This window comes from Esox lucius, chromosome 2 (genome assembly GCF_011004845.1).
Source record: "Esox lucius isolate fEsoLuc1 chromosome 2, fEsoLuc1.pri, whole genome shotgun sequence".
In the NCBI taxonomy this organism is placed as follows: domain Eukaryota; kingdom Metazoa; phylum Chordata; class Actinopteri; order Esociformes; family Esocidae; genus Esox; species Esox lucius.
The window spans coordinates 21,697,923-21,716,822 of record NC_047570.1 but is presented as its reverse complement, the minus strand read 5'-3'; the positions used below and the strand labels follow the sequence as shown (position 1 = coordinate 21,716,822).

Below are 18,900 nucleotides of genomic sequence, written 5' to 3'. Positions count from 1 at the left end.
GCACCCCTCCTCTTCCTCTGTCTTTTCTGAGGCTGCCTATCACACGCAGTTTAAACAGATACTCAGGTGGGCTCTCGACACAATGCTAACAGCTCCCCTGCCACAAACACAGACACTGACACCAACACACACTTTCATCTTTCAGTCGTCCTGTTCTCTGGGCTTTCACTCCTCTGTTTGTTTTCTGCATTTCCTTTCATATTACTCTGGATGTTATTGCAGAATATAATCTGCAATATCATGCATATATATAGAATCATATAGAATATATATATATATATATATATATATATATATATATATATATATATATATATATATATATATATATATGACAGTTGTTCAAACATCCATTGTGAAATGTTTTTCCTCTTTCAATTTCCCCTCTTATAAACCAATGAGGACCAAAAAAGATGAAAACAAGACAAATTGAGACATTTTAATTCCATTTCAAGTGTTTCTGAGCAATTTGATCATCCTAAGGCATTTTATTTATTCAAGAACTATTCCTCAAAAAGAGAGTGTATGTCTCTGTGTGTGAAAGACAGAGAGTGCTGCAATTTAACATCATGCTTCAAGGGACAATCATTATTTACGGACGTCTGAGTGATTCTGATCTACAATTAACCACTACCTGCTTATGGTCTGTGATTAGAGGCTGCCTGTCTGCCTGGGCCTTGCTTACTTAAGTGTTTTCTAATTATGACATATGCAGTCGCCCCCGCTGGGCACAAGGCGCTTTGTAAAGATGAGATGGAACGCTGTGCCTTCCCAGCGCCACGCTCCGTGTGAAGCTACATACACGGCTTTATTCATCACCCAGCCACATTATTCCACTTAATGAAAGAGGCTAGCGCCCCGATGACAATTTGACGGATATGCGATTAACCGGACGGGCAATGGCGGCATCAGTGGCGGCGCCAGAGCCTGGGATGGGATGTGTCTTCTCTCTGCCAGGGGGGATTGGGAGGACTCAGCATTCTGGGGGAACTGTGTAATAAATTAGCCATCTCTCCCCCAACTGCACTCCACTGGCCCCTCCTGATCAATCAAGGCCTTTTATAAACTCATGATCATTAAGCATCATGTTGGGCTGAGGAGATGAGGAACAGGAGCCATCCATCAATTACTTTCATTAACAACTAGCTCAGCGCTTAAACTTCTCCTTTCTCCACCACAAATACTCAGCGATCACAGAGAGAGCATCAGCCAGGGCTCCATTCAGCTGGGACCAGTGTTGAACAAACTTGCTCATTGAATGAATCCCTCATTACCACCACATCATTAAATATAATACAGACTGATGACACATGTATAGTCAACGTTACATTGGCCTGTAACAATTTGATTTAGGAGGTTTAATGTGGTGTACTCTACTGTACCTGGACAGTAATGTCAACCACAAGGCCAGAAAACCCTGTCCATATGTGAGTTCCTCTTTCCCAGTATTAGCAATGATAATGAACAATAGTCAACAACTGCGCTAATTGCTAAAGGAGATTTCCATACCATTTTATATACTATGTTTTATATACTTATTGGTTATAACCCTTACAATTTATATCCAGCATTAGAATTACAGTTAAACGTATGGATATAAATTATATGCACAACATCAGGCTTTTTGTTTAAAGGACTGAAAATATTCAGTGAACTAATGCTACTTTACTACCCGTGCATCAAGTGATGTGATAAATTAATGGCATTTTTATTATTTTATGGTGTCATTAAATTTTTACTGATCACTCCGCCACAGAAGAGTAGTAAAGGACATGCGGTGGTATCCAGGGACGATAGCCCTCAGTCCCACAGGAGGGAGACCATGCAGTATGTTCACCACCCAGTCTGCACGCCCACCATAAAGCACATATATAATGTACAGTAGTAGAGGATGGGACGAGCCCTTCAAAAAAAGGAAACTGAAAGGATAGAGAGAGGGGAGAGAGAGGGGAGAGAGAGAGGAGAGAGAGGAGAGACAGGGGGAGAGAGAGGAGAAAGGGGAGAGAAAGAAAGAGAGGAAGAGAGCAAGGAGTCCGAAGGGGAAATTAAGAACTTAATGGAATATATGCAAAACGTGAAGGAGAGGCAGGGAATGAAGGATATAAAAGAGAAGGAGAGATAAAGGGACAGAGGGAGAGAGAGAATACACAAGATGTAATGGTGCACATTGTTCCCCTCCCATTCTGACCACGACCTCTGGCTAACGAGCGGTCCTTTCCTCAAATGAATTCAGCATGCAGCCCTTCATCCCACATTTTAAATTATAGTGATGCGCTCCAAGCTCAAGTGGAAAAAAGCCACCCACAATAATCTCCTCCACCCTTGCCCTGCACGCTCTTTTTGTCTTTTTGGTTACAAATACATTTTGTTTCGATAGAAAAAGGTTTGCCCCGCAAAGCCATGCGATAGCCTTATAGAACGGTGCCGTGTGAGGGATGGCAGAGTCAGTGGAACATCTTAGTGTGGAGGAGTGTGGAACCCGAGAGAGTGCCCATGTCAGCACTGTGAACAAGGCTTTAATCTGCCTGGCCACAGAACATGTGCCGGAGGCCTGCTGTTCTGCCCACAGCCACAGGGCGTATCCTGGGCCTGGGCAGCCCTGGAAGAGGTAGGTAGAGGCAGTGGCCGAGGAAGAGGCATTGGTTAAGGAGGTAGAGGCAGTGGCGGTTGGCGTTGTGCATTGTGCCTGTGTCTACCCTGTATTTACACCCTGCCGCCCTGCTCCTGACACTCCTTCCCTTATAAATACCCTGGCCACAGACACACGGCCTTGGATTGTTCAAGATGCCCAATGTAATTGTAAGATAATGAGGATTGTTAGAGACATTTTGGGTCTGGTATTAAGGCCAGACAATGAAAACCTTGTCTGGATTTCAAATGTAAAGTTGCGAAACCCTTCACTGTTCTTCTGGTAAAGGGTTTGCTTCAGGAAGATAATGAAAAGCTTAATTGAGTGAAAGCAGATAATAAACAAGCAGGACAGGTGCGAAAACCTTGGAGTTGGGTAACATGTTTTTTTTTTGGTAGCCCAGGTGCACGGGACTAATACCTTTATGAGATACAAATGACAAAGGCCATTATATTGTGTTGAGCAAATGTTATTGTCACGTCAGTGAAAGCAAGCCTTTCAACATGTGCTGAGGCTCATACACCTGGACTATATGGAGGTGATGCACAAAGAACTCTGCTCACTGACCACAATGGCAGGCTTTGTGTATCAGCCGTCACTCTTCACAAAGGTCACATATGGCTGAGAGGGGAGAGTTTTGAGGGTCTAAACCTAAAACCAGCAATCTGCGCGCTGCCCTGACAAAGATGGAGACAAAGACTGCACTTTAAACCTGTAGTGCTGTTACATCCCTTCTTCTCCCCCTCATCTGTTTTGTATTTCAGTAATAACCAACTGCAGTGTTATTTATAATTTCACAGCTCTCCAGTAGTTGGTAGTTTTGAACCATTAAACTGTCTTAAGCACATCCAGTCATGCGGTAAGCCGAGGGTTTCTTTCATGCGGTCTCTCGCTCTCTTTTCCCCCGTACTATGGAACCGGCAGCAGCGGTAGCAGGCGGCCGCACAGACCTGCTCCCTGAGATTCAGCCCAGCTCTGCTGAAGTTCCACAGGCCTCCTCTAACCTCTACTGCCAAGATACCACCTCATTTGTTTCAGAGGAACGAGCAGCACAGACCAGAAACTTAGTATCATTTTGGAACTGAACGTACTACGTGAGCTGTGCTAACTGTTAGCCCTAATCCATGCTGGAAGGGAGATTCATATTTTTGTTGTTTGTTTTTAATGGCAGTATATGTCATTCTAGTTCTTTTATTCTATGGAAGCCCCATAAAACCTGACCTTTCTAGTAAATTGTGTGTTTTAAAGATAGACATTTACTCTACAATCTTTTTTTTAATGTATTCCACACAGTGTTGAGATCATTTGCTTGTGCTTTTTTATGGGTTTCCAGCACTCAATGACCCTGAACTGTTCACTGGCTCCTTTAGGGACCGTTAAGTTGGGCTCACATCTCTGCCTTATCAAACTTTCGGCTTACAATAACACAACATTACCATAATGACAACAATATGGAGAACGAACTGTGTGACCTGACAGACACAGAAGCCATTATGTGACCACTGTAACAATGCCACCACAGAGCATAACAGGCCCTTTGTGGCATGTTCTCTCTACCCAGTCTTTGTTGTACAGGGGCCCAGCCCGGCCCAGCATGCCTCTCTCTGCAGGTCTGGAGCTCTGCGGCTAGAAACATTTTTGAGCGGCTGCAGTGCATTGGCAATTCACAATTTTACACCGCAATGACGGAAAATAAGAGAGCTACTTCAGCCAACAGCCCAACCAGGATGCGGCCTTGATGTCTTTCTGGGGAGAGCTGAGACAGAGAGACAGAACAAGAGAAAGAGTGAAAGAAAGAAGAAAGAGAGTGGATGGCATTGTTTCAGTCCTGGCCTGGGAGGGACGCCCACACAGCCACCCACACCCTCATTCAGAGTCATAGACTATTTTTATTCATTTGGCAGATGTAAACAATTGGACAAAGCATTAATGTAAGCAATACTCAACAATTGCACTTGCTGGCTATGGCCAGTGTCTGGAAGAAGAACATAATCTAATTTGGATGGCCAAACCCATGTATGCCAGGGATTTACATTGCAGCCAAAAAGCCTTGGTTGGCAATTTCCAAGACAGCAGTCGAAAAGGAGCAGAAAATTGCTTCCAGGGCTGCAGACCAGACAAGATTATATTCAGTCTTTGTGAAGGCTTTGCCTGAATAGGACCCCGACACACACACACACACACACACACACTCAAATACATGTACGAACATGCACGCCTGTGCACACACACAGAGCAGTACTCAGTGAGAAGAGCATTTCTACTACATGCAAAAGGTTAGGAGTCAGGACTTTGTGGAACACCAGCAAAGCTCCATTTAAATATTTTAGGCTCTGAGCTGTACGACATATTCCATCCATCAATAATGTTCAGGGAGGAGGGAAAGGAAAAGGGGCAGTTCAGTAGGTTAATACGCTGGCCTTTCACCCTGTGATTCTAGTTTGGGAGCAGTCAGCAGAGGAATATATTTTATCTCAGCACACAGCCTTGACTGGACCAAGAGCACTATCAAGACCAAGAGCTGTGGGAATATCAACCACCTGTAACACCTGAATCAATGGTAGTTTGTAACTTGTCTTCTCCTGTACCTCATATAGGACAGGACATCTTCAACCTTTTGGCAAATTCACCCAAAACATCAGCAAAGAAATCAGTGTGGCTAGCTGTAGATACAAAAGAATCAGGACACCAATTCAGGAGTTACAAATGGATCCTGAGGAATGTATTTGTTGTATGGCAAGCAAATAAATAATGTAACTACACAATCAACTTTTACAGACTACAATAAGAATACCTTTAGATAAGTAATTTAAAAAGATAACTTCAGAGGCTTGTAAAAGCTTTTATTTTACTGATGTAGCCACACAAAAAAAGGACATATATAAATAATTGACATATCCTCAAGAAGAAGTTGGCATGCTGAAGAAGGAAATCTCTTCTACCTCAAAGGGCAGTGGTAAGAACAGAAGTACAGGGGGACAGAGGAACGATGGAGCGGAGAGGAACAGAGAGAAATCCAGATAGGAGAGGAGAAAGAAATGAGAAAGAGAGAGAAGAAAGAAAGGTAAAGAGGGAGTGAGAGAGAGAGAGAGCGTTAGAAGGGCCATAGTGAGGGATCCCAGTAATAGGGGTCAGTGTAAAGGAGGAAGGGATGCATTGTGCTCCACAGACACACTTTGTATTAAAAGATGAATTGATCCATCTGCAAGCAGCACTTAGCCCCACTCTCTGGTTGGGTCGTTACACTGGGATAAATCAATATTTAATATCCGCCTCCAACAGCCACAGTAGATGATTTTAACCTCTCCTTAATCCCATTTATGTTACCTTTCCAGAATCTTCATGTAAGCTTTCACTGTGATAAACTTCCAAACAGCCGACTGGGAGCCTAGCTATTAAAGAGCACACAGTATTTATGTCAGGTGAGGCTCTTGGCTGAAATATTAATATTCTGAAACTGACCAAAGTGAGAGCTTTTATCTGAGCCGTCTGTCCGGGCATCTGCTGACTGTCGGTGATATCAGTGGAAGGAGAAGCCTGCATTTGGCATGTACCGGGCCAGGCCAGGGCTCCATCCATCACTCCCTCCCTGGCTGTAATGCAGCCCGCTGTTCTTTACGGGTCCACCAGGAAGATCACTCTTCTGGCTCAGAGCATGTCCCAAGCACAGGGCCCACACAGAGCCGTCCTTATAGGGACACTGTTACTGGAACATTCTACTGATAGGCCTCTGATAGGAAGAGAGCCAAGCATAGCTAGACTGGTCATATCCACCATTACACTGTCCCCTGAGTTGATTCTGCACATTGCACTTTGGAGTGTTTCCTTGGTGTGACTGAGACAACATGAAGTGCTGCTACTCAGTCCTTCTCTGAGTACTTGTAGTATTCAACACTTAGTTCAGTCATCCACCCAGGAGAATTACTGCCAGGGGTTCTATGCAAACTTATTAGAAATGTATTTCTAAACATAGCCATGCCTCTGGTAAGCTGTCCTCGGAGACACACAGACGGAGGAACGCAGAGAGGCCAAACACACAGACGCTCACTGACTTCCCAAAAGAGGGAGTCTTTGTGGCGTGTACGGTTACCTAGGGCAACACGATAACTCCAACATACCAGTCATGTTTTCAAACTGATAGTGCACCTAATTATTATTTGTTGTTCTTTCCTGTGTCCTGTCAATGCTGTGATCTTGAACTGCAAGCCTCCCAAGTCTTCCCCTCTGTTACCTCAAAGCCTAACACCAAAACACATTTGCCCACTTTAATGCCTCTCTTTCTCTATGTGTCTCTTCTTTTCTCGCTCTATGTGTCTCTCTCTGTCTTCCTGTGGGTCTCTCCGTGTGTCTATCTTACCTCAGACTGTGTACACAGACTGAAAGGGGTAGAGCTAAGGTGACGAGTGATTGACAGTGTCGGCAACAAACGCCCCTCTGTTATAAAAACACACATAGCTCACCTGAGAGGACTGCTTAAACACAAGCTGAATAGGCAGGCTCACAATGCAGTGGAGACAAAAACGCAAGCCAACAAAAGAGGGGCAAAGAAAAGCGTTAAGCTCTACCTGCTAAGAACAATGATCCGTGTAGGTGTGTGCTGCCTGTTGAAAATGGTTCCTTTCAAGGCATTGTTCGTGCGCTGCATTCATTTCATGTAGCGGCAGAGTCTACAGCCTGGCTGACCACAGGCTCACCTTAAGAGTCAGGGAGGTAGAGAACTCTACAGGCCAGTCCCACACAGACAGACAGTGACTGAGTGGAAGCAGGAAACGGGAGTGTTAATGTTACCCTACAGGACCCACAAGGCGGGCTATGTGTTCGCATTCCACATCCCATTTAGTGGAGAGTGAACAAAGAGCCGAACTGAGGAAGTCTAACAAGCTAACACTAGTTATGTGTGTGGGATGTTACGATTTACAGCCACAGAACATCGTATTGAATTAGAAGAAAATCAATTGTAGCATTTCCTTTTGTAAGTACGCAACTTGTAAAATGAGACCACCCAAAAAAAATAAACTAAGTATATATACACTGTGTAAGTACTGAATGAAACTCAAATTGTTTAATGGTCTGGTTGATTAACAAGATCAATTTATTTCATTGACTTTTTAACTGTGGGCCATGTCTCCTGACTTCAGTTGACACACTTCAGGCTGAGCTTGCTGCATTGCCACAGATGGCCACTAGATACAGATTTACCCCTAATTCTAAATTAAAGAGGAAATCAAAATAGATATTCGTTGACTTTTTTACATATACATTGACCTAGTTCAGCATGTTGGTTGAAAGTGTCAGGTGTTGAAATATTGATGAAGCTTCGCTCCCAGTTCCTGCCTGCTCCTCACAGCCAACTGGCAATATGGCACCAATCAGAGGGAGGAGGATGTTTTTTTTCTGTCCTTGATTGACTCATCGATTGAAGATATTTTTAAAAGGAATCCCCAGGAGAGGAGTGTGTGTGCTCCTGGTACAAAGCGCCCATGTCCCATGTCAGGGGACGGAGAAGGCCGTATGTCTGCTTTAATTGGGCAGAGACATCAGAGTGTTAACCCACACTGGGCAGCACCATGGTCCGCTTCTCCACCATCAACATCAGCACACACAGGCATGCAGACACACACACACGCACGCACGCACGCAGGCGCGAGCACACACACACGCATATACACACACGCCATGCCAACGTCAATCAAAATCACCACTCTGGACCAGGATTAAAGACAGCAAATATTGGTCTTAAGAAATCTCTAAAACAACAACAAAACAAGAAAGCGGAAATCCAGTTTTGGTTTAGGGCTACTCACAATGTACTCAGTGAACCAGCTCTGTTGAGGAGGGAAGAGGGACGGAAGGAGAGAAGAGACAGAAAGAGAAGAGTGAATAAACAGAAAGCAACATATAGGAAGATGAATGGAAAGAGAGGGACTAGGAGGAACAGAAGGAAAGAGGGAGAGTGGGACAGAAAGCTGGACGGGCAGGTGGACGGTGGGGGGAGGGGCTGTTACCTTGTCGGCCCTACTGCAGTTGTTGAGGCCTGTGAGGGCGGAGAGCTTGGCCTCCATGTCCTGCTGATGGTGTTGCAGCTGCTCTCGCTGGATCTGCTCCCTCATCTTCCTCGCCTCCTGGATGGCCTTCATCACCGCGTCCTGGTCTCCGAACAGCGCAGTGGAGTTCAGGCTGGACAGGATGTCTGGGGGGAGGGTGGGAGGGGAAAGTGGGGGGGGGGGGGCACGCTCGGTTAAAACACACACACACACACACAGTAGATGCACAATCACACCGTTGGTTTTGACGAGCAGTTAATGAGTCCGCAGATGAGTGTTTGGAATCAAGTCTTCGAGGTGTCCTCTGTTCAGTGAGTGGGTGTGTGTGGCCTGCATCTGTGTGGCACTGACTAGAGTGTGTGTGGGGCTGTTTCTAAGACATTCACGGGCAGTAGTCTGGATCTGTATTGCCGTCTTTGTGTAATTAACACTCACAGTAAGGTGAGGAGGGGTGGCAGTTAAAAACACCAAAATACAAGACAAACAAACGTGGGTTCAAAGCCCCGGGTCAGAGCGGAAATAGCGGAAATGCAGGCAGTTCAACTGTAATGAAAGACTGCATTTAATAAGAATAAAGACAGAGTAGACTGAACATCAGAAGGATGATAAAAATGCAAGAGCTCCAAAGGAACTAACGACGTGTTACAACATCCGCAGCTCTAGCATGGTTTTACAGAGTTGCAGTTCTGTCAGCGGTTTGGTATATACTGAAGTAATCTTCCTTTGTTTTTGCTCATTTGTGCAAATACTGTGCGACATATTGTACAATGTGTTACGGTGAAATAGAGACAACCCGCAAAAAAACGTTGTTCCTATAACAATCCTATGGACTAATATTTATTCGTATTACGTCCATGTGATTTACTGTGTGGTTGTTTCATGAATTGACTATAAAGGGGGATCCACGGGGGGGGGGAATGTGGTGCGGGGTCTGTTCCTACCCAGAGAAGAACCACGTCCCATGCTTCCGAGGGGGCTGGGGATGCCACTCTTTGACAGGCTGTTGGGGCTGCTCTTGCTGCCCGGGAACATGCTGTGTGTGGGGGACGTGGGGGACTTGACCAGCTCCGCTGTCTTGGGCCGGGAGGATAGGTTGAGAGGCTGCGTTCCCTCCTCCTTGTGGAGACGGGGTAGTAGAGAAAGAAAGAGAGAGGGGAAGGGAGGGAGAGACGGAGAGAGGAATTGAGAGACGAGAAAGAGGGAGGGATAGACGTGAATAAAGGCTCAGAGGATGTGTAGGTTCCCAGACTGTATGTAGCTTTCCTCCACCCGCCTTTAACTTCCTGTCTTTTCCTTTCTTGTACCAACTTCTCTCCTCCCCTTCTCTCCACTGTTCCAGCGTCTCTTATTCTCTCCTTTCCCCTCCTCTCCACTCCTCATTCATCTGCCGGCACTGTGCCATCATGGCTGTCCTCACAGTTGCCGAGCTCCTTTGTTCCCTCCTAATTCAAGCAGATGTTTGCCTCTCTGTACATCGTCATCTGTTCTCCCTCTTCCCTGGTCCAACAATGAATAATAACAACATTAGAGAGGCACAGTGATGATTAAGGACGGCTGTAAGTAACACTCATCAAACTTCAGTCGCGTTATCTAATTAATTAAGTTGTTTTCCAATTTCCTTTCTCATTTGCACATACTGCTGTTATTCATTTGTTTAATTTAATACTGCACCCGTCAGTGTGTAACATAATAGATAGTATAACGGGTGTATAATTCGCTGGTGTAAAGTTCCGTGAATTAGTGTGTGATGTCAGGTCACAGGGGGACACATCTTTGTTATCACTGTGTTTTATGGGCATGTGGCTGCAGGGCTGAGGCTGATGACTGGTGATGTGTGTTGTTCCCCAGAGTGGTGTCCTGGAGCCCATAGAGAGGTTACCTGTCTGGATGGTGACTATGTACTGCATGACAGGCACAAATGGGGAAGGTTTCGGTCATAACACAGACAGCTCTATTGCCTGTGAGTGTATCCTACTAGTGAGGCCTGTTAACTGGGATTAGTCTGTATGCAGTCTTTTTCAAAGCCCAAGTGTCTTCTTGTCCAAACATATGGCAGGCTCAGACACACACTGCCTTAAGGCATTGTTATTACTGTGCCAATAACAGTTTGTCATCCAATAAGGCCTTAAGCTGACAAACAAAACTAACAGTAATCTAATTCTAACTAAGCATAAATACAGATGGGGCTTTCGGAACAGATGTACTTTCAATTAGTGTTTAATTATTGACAGATCAAGTTCATAACCTTGGAGTGTTAGATGTACACTAAAAACCCATAGAGCCAATTGAGAATGTCGACGCAATCTAAATCTGTGACTGAGGAGGCCTATAGAATCTGTACGTTTCTAATTATCGAACAAACAGCCAGGATAACATTGATCCTGTAAAGTGACAGGGTTGACAAAACAGCTTGACACTGGTCCATGGATAAACTCTCAGGAGACTGTGTGCCTAGGGACATGGGGGGTGGGTTGCTAAAGAGATGGTGAGTGAGGATGATGTATCTGCCCTATGCTCTGTACAGAGGTCTGCTGGAGCCATGCCATGATGCACCAACAAGGTACTCCATCTCTGGGTTATTTAGAAGATATCAAGCCACGTAGTTCCTTTCTTTTATGTAACTGAATTTAAATAAGAGTGATTGTAACAAATGGAATGGTAAGAGAATTGGTAAAGACTGTGGTCTTGTTACATCAACTGAATGTCAGAATAAAAGAAAGCTCTGCTGCTCTTTGTGATCACAAACCATAGCCATAGCAACAGTGTCCACTAAGCTCCGGTTCAGAAAGACATGGCCTTGGTAAACGTTTACAGATTAATGGAGCTGCAAGAAGTTGGGCCTAATATTACCACAGAATGCAATATAGCAGAAGTACCACCAATACTGCTACCACTCTTTCACACACCTAGCAGCGGCCGGCTTAGCGTAGCAGTAGGATAGGTCAAGGATCGCTACAGAATTTGGTGCCGTGTAGAGGGCTGACTGAGGTGCCTACCTTGACTTGAGTGATGGGGCTGGAAGACCTCTTGTCGTTCTTCAGGCCAGAGGGGGAGATGGGCCCACTGTTGTTCGGAGGCTGGGGAAGTGGCATCTTGGCTCCAGGAGAGACCTGCATGCTGGCAAGCTGGGCGGCGTACAGTTGCTGTAGGGAGGAGAGGGAAGAAACCCACAAGGCGTTAGCATCCAAAGCCAGCCACCATTCAAAGCTTTTTTTTTTGTTCTCTCTCTTTCTCTCTCTCTCTCTAGCTCCCTATTTCACTCTCTCTCTCTTTTACATCTCCCTCTCTTTCCATGTCTGGAAGACAACCTCCATCAAAGGTCTTAACTGAATATCAAAGCTTGAATCCTGGGACAGACAGTCGTCTTAAAACCACATAGCCATGGCTCTCACTCAGCACACTTGGAGCACTCTTTTTTCCACTCATGGCAGAGAGATGTTTTCAGACTCAACGTGAGGGACTGTTCTGAGCTCTGATTTCCCTCCACTGTGGAGGGAGTTACAGACGTTTCTGTCCGGGTTTCTATGTAATAGGGCACTACTGTACAGCCACCTGAGCTGGCCCTCTGTATGCCTGCCATGCCACACTGTTAGAAAACCAAACCCGTTTGGACTACCATCACAGAATACATTAAACACATACATTATTAAGACCCCATCCTGCCTGCTGCACAAAGACCATTGATGTCATCGTGCTTATTTTCTTTGGCGTTAAATCAGTAACTTCCAAAGCCAGTGGTGACTTACCACTCAGATGTGTGGTTTCAATGACTGGCCAAGCATTCAATGACAATCAATTATCCACACAGCAACGGGCTTGATCTCTATACAATATTATACATATCTTGTGTTGGCCTGATTATTTGGCCAGGGCTCAGTGACTGGGTTATTACAGATACTGATACAGTTTTTAGAAACCCATTTTCCTGACACACTTTGCTGAATTTTTTGGTCGAAACATCTCAAAAGACAATACATGCCATCGTTACAGTAAATTAAACATTAGATTTGGGATATGTCTTTCAACTACGGACACTTGAGGTCTTACGTTTCTATGTTATGAACAAGACACTATAAACAATCTGAGCTATACAAATACAGATATAACATTCTAATATGAATCAAAGTTTCCAATATTTCACCATTGGTTTGAACACAATGTAAATAGGTTTTTTGACCATGTCTGGAGTTGATTATGTCGTTGTACTCACTGACAGACCACAGAGACCCACCCCACTGTTGACTTCTGTCTGCTTAGGCAACTATTGATTGGCCTCCAGGTAAGTGGTTAGATTGTCCAGTGTCCCTCAGGAGTCTGTCAAAGAGGACTATCTTTAGCAGAGCACTGGGCCAGTAACCAAAATATTACTGCCAATGTGCCCTTGAGCAAGGCTTTTAACATGAATTCCTGCAAGTTGCTCTGTATAAACGTATCCGTTAAATAACTAAAATGTCATGGCTCCGGAATATACAGATACCATCTTATGACTCTGACAAGCCTCGCTGGCTAAAATTAGTTAAATAACTCTGATTCTATGTTATTCAGTCAGATGGTATGGTTAAAGGGAATGTACGTTCTGTTCAGTATGACCAATCAGCATGCCCTGTCTCATTTCCTGGTTTGTCGGGGCCACATACAGACTCCATTTGTGTGGATGGAAAAAGTGGCCTGGCCCGGTGGCCTGTGTGCCCCTGTGCCCCACCCTTCGTGGTGCAGACGCAGACTAAAGCCAAACAAAGCACTTTGTGTCCTGCACACATATCTCCAGATATAAACACGTATGCCCTCCTGTACGAAACTTTATCACTGCCACATAAGCGGCACACAAAAGGTCCATTCTTCTGGGGGACCTGAGGCGAACAACGACACATGGGCAGCGGAAATGGCAGACTGATTATGTTCCCACAATGATAGTGCTGCCCCCACCTCACACACAAACAGTCTTCTGTCTTCAAGGGCCCACCGACACGGACACAACTCAATCCCCCACCAAAATCAGCCTCACTAATACAACATTGACTTAGTTGGAGCGTTTTGGCTTAGAGTGACATAGTTGTTGGCTGTAGTAGAGTGTGGAGGAGTAGAGCTCCCTGACTGTCTCTAGGCTACATTTAAGGCACTAGCCTGTGTAGGAGCTGAGATGAAGCCATGTCTGTTGGACAGATGTTTGTTAACAGAGCAGTAGATGGGCAAAGCCCCTGACCTCGAGTGGGAAGAACTTTATTGTTCCGGAAAAAGAGCATAATTGGTCTTTGCTCCAAATTAGAGGCAGTCTGTCTGGCTTTTGTGGGGCCTGATTAGCCATAGGGAGGGGGGCAGGAGCTCTACTCGGCTCAAGCAGCCTTCAGGAGGTAAGAAACAATAAATAAAATCAGGAGAGCAGGAAGACATGCAGGAGGGAGGAGTGACACGGCTAACTCAACCACGCACCGCTCAAGGACAGAAAGGATGTAGAGCAGCCATGTCACCAGTCCACTTCAGTCTAGCTGTCTAAGAATGGACGTGTTAACTGGCGCAACAGCCCTCCGTCGCCCCTCCTGTTGCATTTTGTCAACTAATGCTGACCATTTTGTTCCATTCCACCTTTTCTCTCCCTTCTAGCAGTGACTCTGCTAATAGCTACTTCACTGACTGACTTGTCCTGGCTCCTTCTGGGTGGTGTGGTTGTCCCACTGTGCTGTCTTAAGATGAATGCATTAAATCTCAGATGCTATGGATAAGAGTGTTTGCTGAATGACTAAAATGCCAAATATAAATCTACTGTGCTAGGTAAAAGTAAGGGTTTGTGGGAGGTGGGAACAGCTGACTGGACTGATTGACTCACGGAGGGCTCTCCAGGACACATGTTCCAGTCCCCCAGTTGAAGGTCATCTGCCTGCCTGGCTCACGGAGGGCTCTCACGATAGGCCCACACCCTTCCCCTCTTCCCATGTCACCTTACACGCCTGCCATGGCAGAAGCTGCCAGTTGGTAATGAGGGTCACATTGAAAGTCAATGGAGAGACATGGACCAGGGAATGAAGCTGGGCAGAGATGGCTTGGTGCCCTGAGGTCCACAGAGACCAGAATGTAGCAGGGCAAGAGTCCTGAGTCCACCATTAACAGAAAGTGGAGGTTTCATCCTCTACGCTCCTATAACCATGAAAACAAACTACTGTCATGCACTAAAACACTGGATTTCACCAGGCAGGAGAGCTACTCACCAAGATACTGTATACATCATGTAGAAAGTAAACTCTTGTTACCACTGAAAACGGAAATGGCTATTGAGGTTGGGAATCAGCCACTCTTTGTGCTGAGTGAAGTTACATGTTACAGAGAAGAGTAGACATAAATAGAGAGAAGAAGAGAGATAAAGCAATGGATAGAGAGGCAGAAAAGCAGAAATACAGAGAGAGGGATAGAGAGAGAATGTTGTGGTTACGTGCAATACTGTCAATTATTGGACCAGTAAGAAGATATATGTTTTAGGAGGTTTGACATTATGCCCCCTCAGCCCTCCCTTTGGCTTTGTTGGGCAGGCAGGAAGGCAGAGAGGTCCTGCATCCTGGGTCCTCTGGGGGATGGTGCTATTTCTGCCTGAACACAGAAACATGAACAAAATCTGAACCAAGCCTCTGGGTTGACTCCCCCCACAACATCTCCTTCTTCACAGAAAACGTTTAAAACACCCAGACACACCCATCCAGCGACCCCTCCCCCGATCAACCCCCACCCCCGTCACTCCCAGAAGAGAAGAGCACATCAGCAAGCATGTATTCCAAATGAGCGAGCCAGATCCAAGGTCAGCCTGTTAGCCTCTGGTAATTAAAAACAAGCCCTCTGGAGGCGGCAGAGGTTAAACGACAAGGTTCACTTTTCTGCCTGCGACAACATTATACTCAGATTACACCCTCCAATGGTGTTGGACATCGCAGCACATGTCTAAATCATGCCGCAAGCATATAAGACTTACCAGAGGGTATTTAGCTGGAGTGTAGCACAGCAACAAAAGGCAATGCATCTCTTACCCAACTACATGTATACAGAAAACTCCCGGTGTCACATCCTCAATAAATCAATGCATTCTGAAAATAATGACCAATAGTTGCTTTATCTTGGTACTTGGTCAAGTTCGCACCCTTTAGATTCAGCGTAAAAAGAAGGGGAACTAGAGATCAGCTTTGATAACAGGCAGAGTGAGTAAGTGGCCTCTGCCATCTGTGAACTTGGACCAGAGCAGGGGGTGGGGGGGGGCTTTGGGGAGAAAAAACATTTCTCAGAAAAACAAGCTGTAACATCTTGTTTGTTCTTAAAAATAAGGGCAGGGCCCAACCTCAGCGACATATGCTGGAAAATACAGTGGCAGATTTGGACAGCCTTCCTGCTTCAAGCCATAATGGTGCATTAGCCATTTAAAACAAGCAAGAGTAAACGTGATGCATCAGACATGGAAAGGCATACTAATGACTGAAAGAAGACACATCCATACACACAGTGACCTCACAGCATTTAGAGGGTGATATGCTATTGTCTACCACTATTCCAGGCAGTGAGCATTTTCATTATTATTCAGTCTCTCTTTCTCTCAGTCACCTCTGCCTTGCCTCTGAGCAGTGGGGTGGACATGAGAGCATTAATCGTGCTCCGGTGCACCCCACCGTTTAAAAGGCAGCGCAGCGCCAGCCCCGTTTGCCACAAGGCTTGTACAGGCTCATTGCCCAGGGCGACCAGGCGGGCTGACCCAGGCCAGGCCCAGATGTCAGGAGGGGAGGCAGGCGTCCTGGTGCACTGCTCCGATGCTTTCCAGTATGGCCCAACATCTGTTTCATCTGCTGGCACTCAACCTGCTCCCTCCTCCTTTCGTACTTCTCTTCCCACCTTACTTGCTTCGGCCTCTCTCTCACACACACACACACACACACACACACAACACAATCCTCATCATCTTGCGTCTAACTATCCTATCCTAACACTGTGTGGGTTCACCAGACCCAAAGCTCCTAGCCATTAGTCAGGCCCCTGAGCCAGCCCTCACATTCAGCTCGCTGCATTATCCACACTATCTGTCCATCTGTCTCTCTGTTCACCAAAGCGTCTATCCAGCTGCTCACCTAGCTATCCCATTAGCTGTCCTTTTCTCCACACGGCTAGCGCTGATGCACTGCTCTGGGATGCCATCAAAGACCACACTCCTCTCTTTTCTTTTCCTCTATTCGCAAACAGGGAAACAGCTGCTGTCTTTCTATCTGTCTGTCCTCTGTCTTCAAACTCAAAGTCAAAAGTGATTCACTGATTACTTAGGCATTTGCATACAAACTAAACATAATACTAGGTTTCCTGCCTTCTCTTGGTCTGGGTGTCTTTGAGACTCTGAGTCCTCCCCGTCACACCAGCCGCCTCTGCCACTGACTGCCCTTCACACACGTCTCGCTTGGCTCAGATCCGGTCCAGTTGTCCTTGTAGCACGTGGGCTGCTGCTTTTCATGTGTTTATGGCAGCAAGGCTAGAGCAGGTTTAGCATGGACTCTGAGTGATGCCATTTTACAGTGATGGATGGTAATTGCAGTGTAAAGTCACCACTCAAGCAATTTAACATCCCATTTTTTTTTAGCTTAAGGATGTGATGTGGCGGGCCTGTGCAATTTGAGGGAAAAATGGAACAAGAGTGACACAGACAGAAGTAGAAAAAGAAGAACGAGAGAGAGAGAGAGAGAGAGGAAAGAAGGGCAGACAGTAATATACTGTAAGAAATGGAGAAAGACAGGAAGGGGGAGCGAGAGAGAGGAAGTTGTACTATGTACTGTGAGATAAAAAAGAGAGGGAGAAAGGGGCATGTTCTATAACAGATGGACGAGAGCGAAGGAGGGTAATATACTCTAGGAGGTGAGAATGAGAGACAGAGAGAGGGACAGAGTAATGTACAACCCCCCCCCCCCAATATTACAGACAGCCTCCCCCACCTTCCCACCCCCCACCCTCCAGTGAGGGAAAGGTTGGGATACGAGCTGGATGAAAGAGGGAGGATAATGTATTAAAAGAAAAAGAAGATAGAGGGAGGGAAATGTACTATACCAGATGGAAGACATAGAGGGCCAGGATAGGGTAATGTACTATACCAGATGGAAGAGAGAGAGGGCCGGGCTAGGGTAATGTACTATACCAGATGGAAGAGAGAGAGGGCTGGGATAGGGTAATGTACTATACCAAATGGAAGAGAGAGAGGGCCAGGCTAGGGTAATGTACTATACCAGATGGAAGAGAGAGGGCTGGGATAGGGTAATGTACTATACCAGATGGAAGAGAGAGAGAGGGCTGGGATAGGGTAATGTACTATACCAGATGGAAGAGAGAAAGAGGGCTGGGATAGGGTAATGTACTATACCAGATGGAAGAGAGAAAGGGCCAGGGTAGGGTAATGTACTATACCAGATGGAAGATAGAGAGGGCCCGAGATAGGGTAATGTACTATGCAAGATGGAAGAGAGAGAGGGCCGGGATAATGTAATGTACTATAAGAAATGTAATGCAGAGGAGGGTTTAGTGATGTACTAGAAGAGATGGAAAAGATATTGATTTAAAGCAGGTAGATACAGATAAGAGAGGTATAGAGTGACACCAAGGGACAGAGTGAGAGTAAAACTGAGGCTGAGTAAAAAGCAAATGCTCTCTCTGATCCTCTATAGAAAGCACACATATGTTCTGCCTCTTCCAATGGTGCTTTTTCCAAAACTGCTTAAACTGGAAGTCTGTATCCAGCAATACGAAAACAGCAATGTCTAAAATACCCACTACAGAAGCTTGATTTACACTTCTTTGTAGATGAACGTAAACGTTTCTGTGTAACGACGCAGAGAAAGGGTTTTTGGGTAACCGTAGCTCGCAGAGTATTTTTTCTCGCACACCTCCCAATTCTTAACAATATGTTGTGCGTATTCTGTGATGATGTGCGTCAAACAAAAGCTGATTAGACCAGCGGTTCGTTTTCTTCAGAGCGCTTCAGAGGTGTATTTCGGTTTCTTACGTTTCCATTTCGTGCTTCATTCTGAGTAGATTCTGGGGTAATAAATATGACACTGCCCTCTAGTGGATACGTACGTTTACGTGCACGTATGTTGGCAAGCACCTACGTGAACGTCTGTGTACGAGGCCCTCTAAAGCCCGCACAGGTGTTGTTGTAGAACAATATAAGCGCCTTATTTTGGTCCCTGGTTAACAGTATATATCAGGCCCACGTCTGCAACAAGG

The 18,900-nt window shown here is 45.6% G+C and overlaps 1 protein-coding gene across 19 annotated transcripts in view; it reads right to left on the bottom strand.

Annotated features, from left to right (window-relative positions):
• sox6 (SRY-box transcription factor 6) overlaps window positions 1-18,900 on the bottom strand; it is a 173,888-nt gene that overhangs the window by 22,078 nt on the left and 132,910 nt on the right. For 13 of the 19 annotated variants that reach the window (XM_029125251.2, XM_029125257.2, XM_029125256.2 and 10 more), the window contains 4 exons: window positions 11,670-11,816; window positions 9,615-9,789; window positions 8,635-8,819; window positions 8,434-8,454 (listed from right to left, as the gene is read on the bottom strand). In XM_029125251.2, the coding sequence (XP_028981084.1) occupies window positions 8,434-8,454; window positions 8,635-8,819; window positions 9,615-9,789; window positions 11,670-11,816 (528 nt within the window). The remainder of the gene's footprint in view (window positions 1-8,433; window positions 8,455-8,634; window positions 8,820-9,614; window positions 9,790-11,669; window positions 11,817-18,900) is intronic. The other 6 variants (XM_029125237.2, XM_029125243.2, XM_029125245.2 and 3 more) reach the window with 2 other exon arrangements.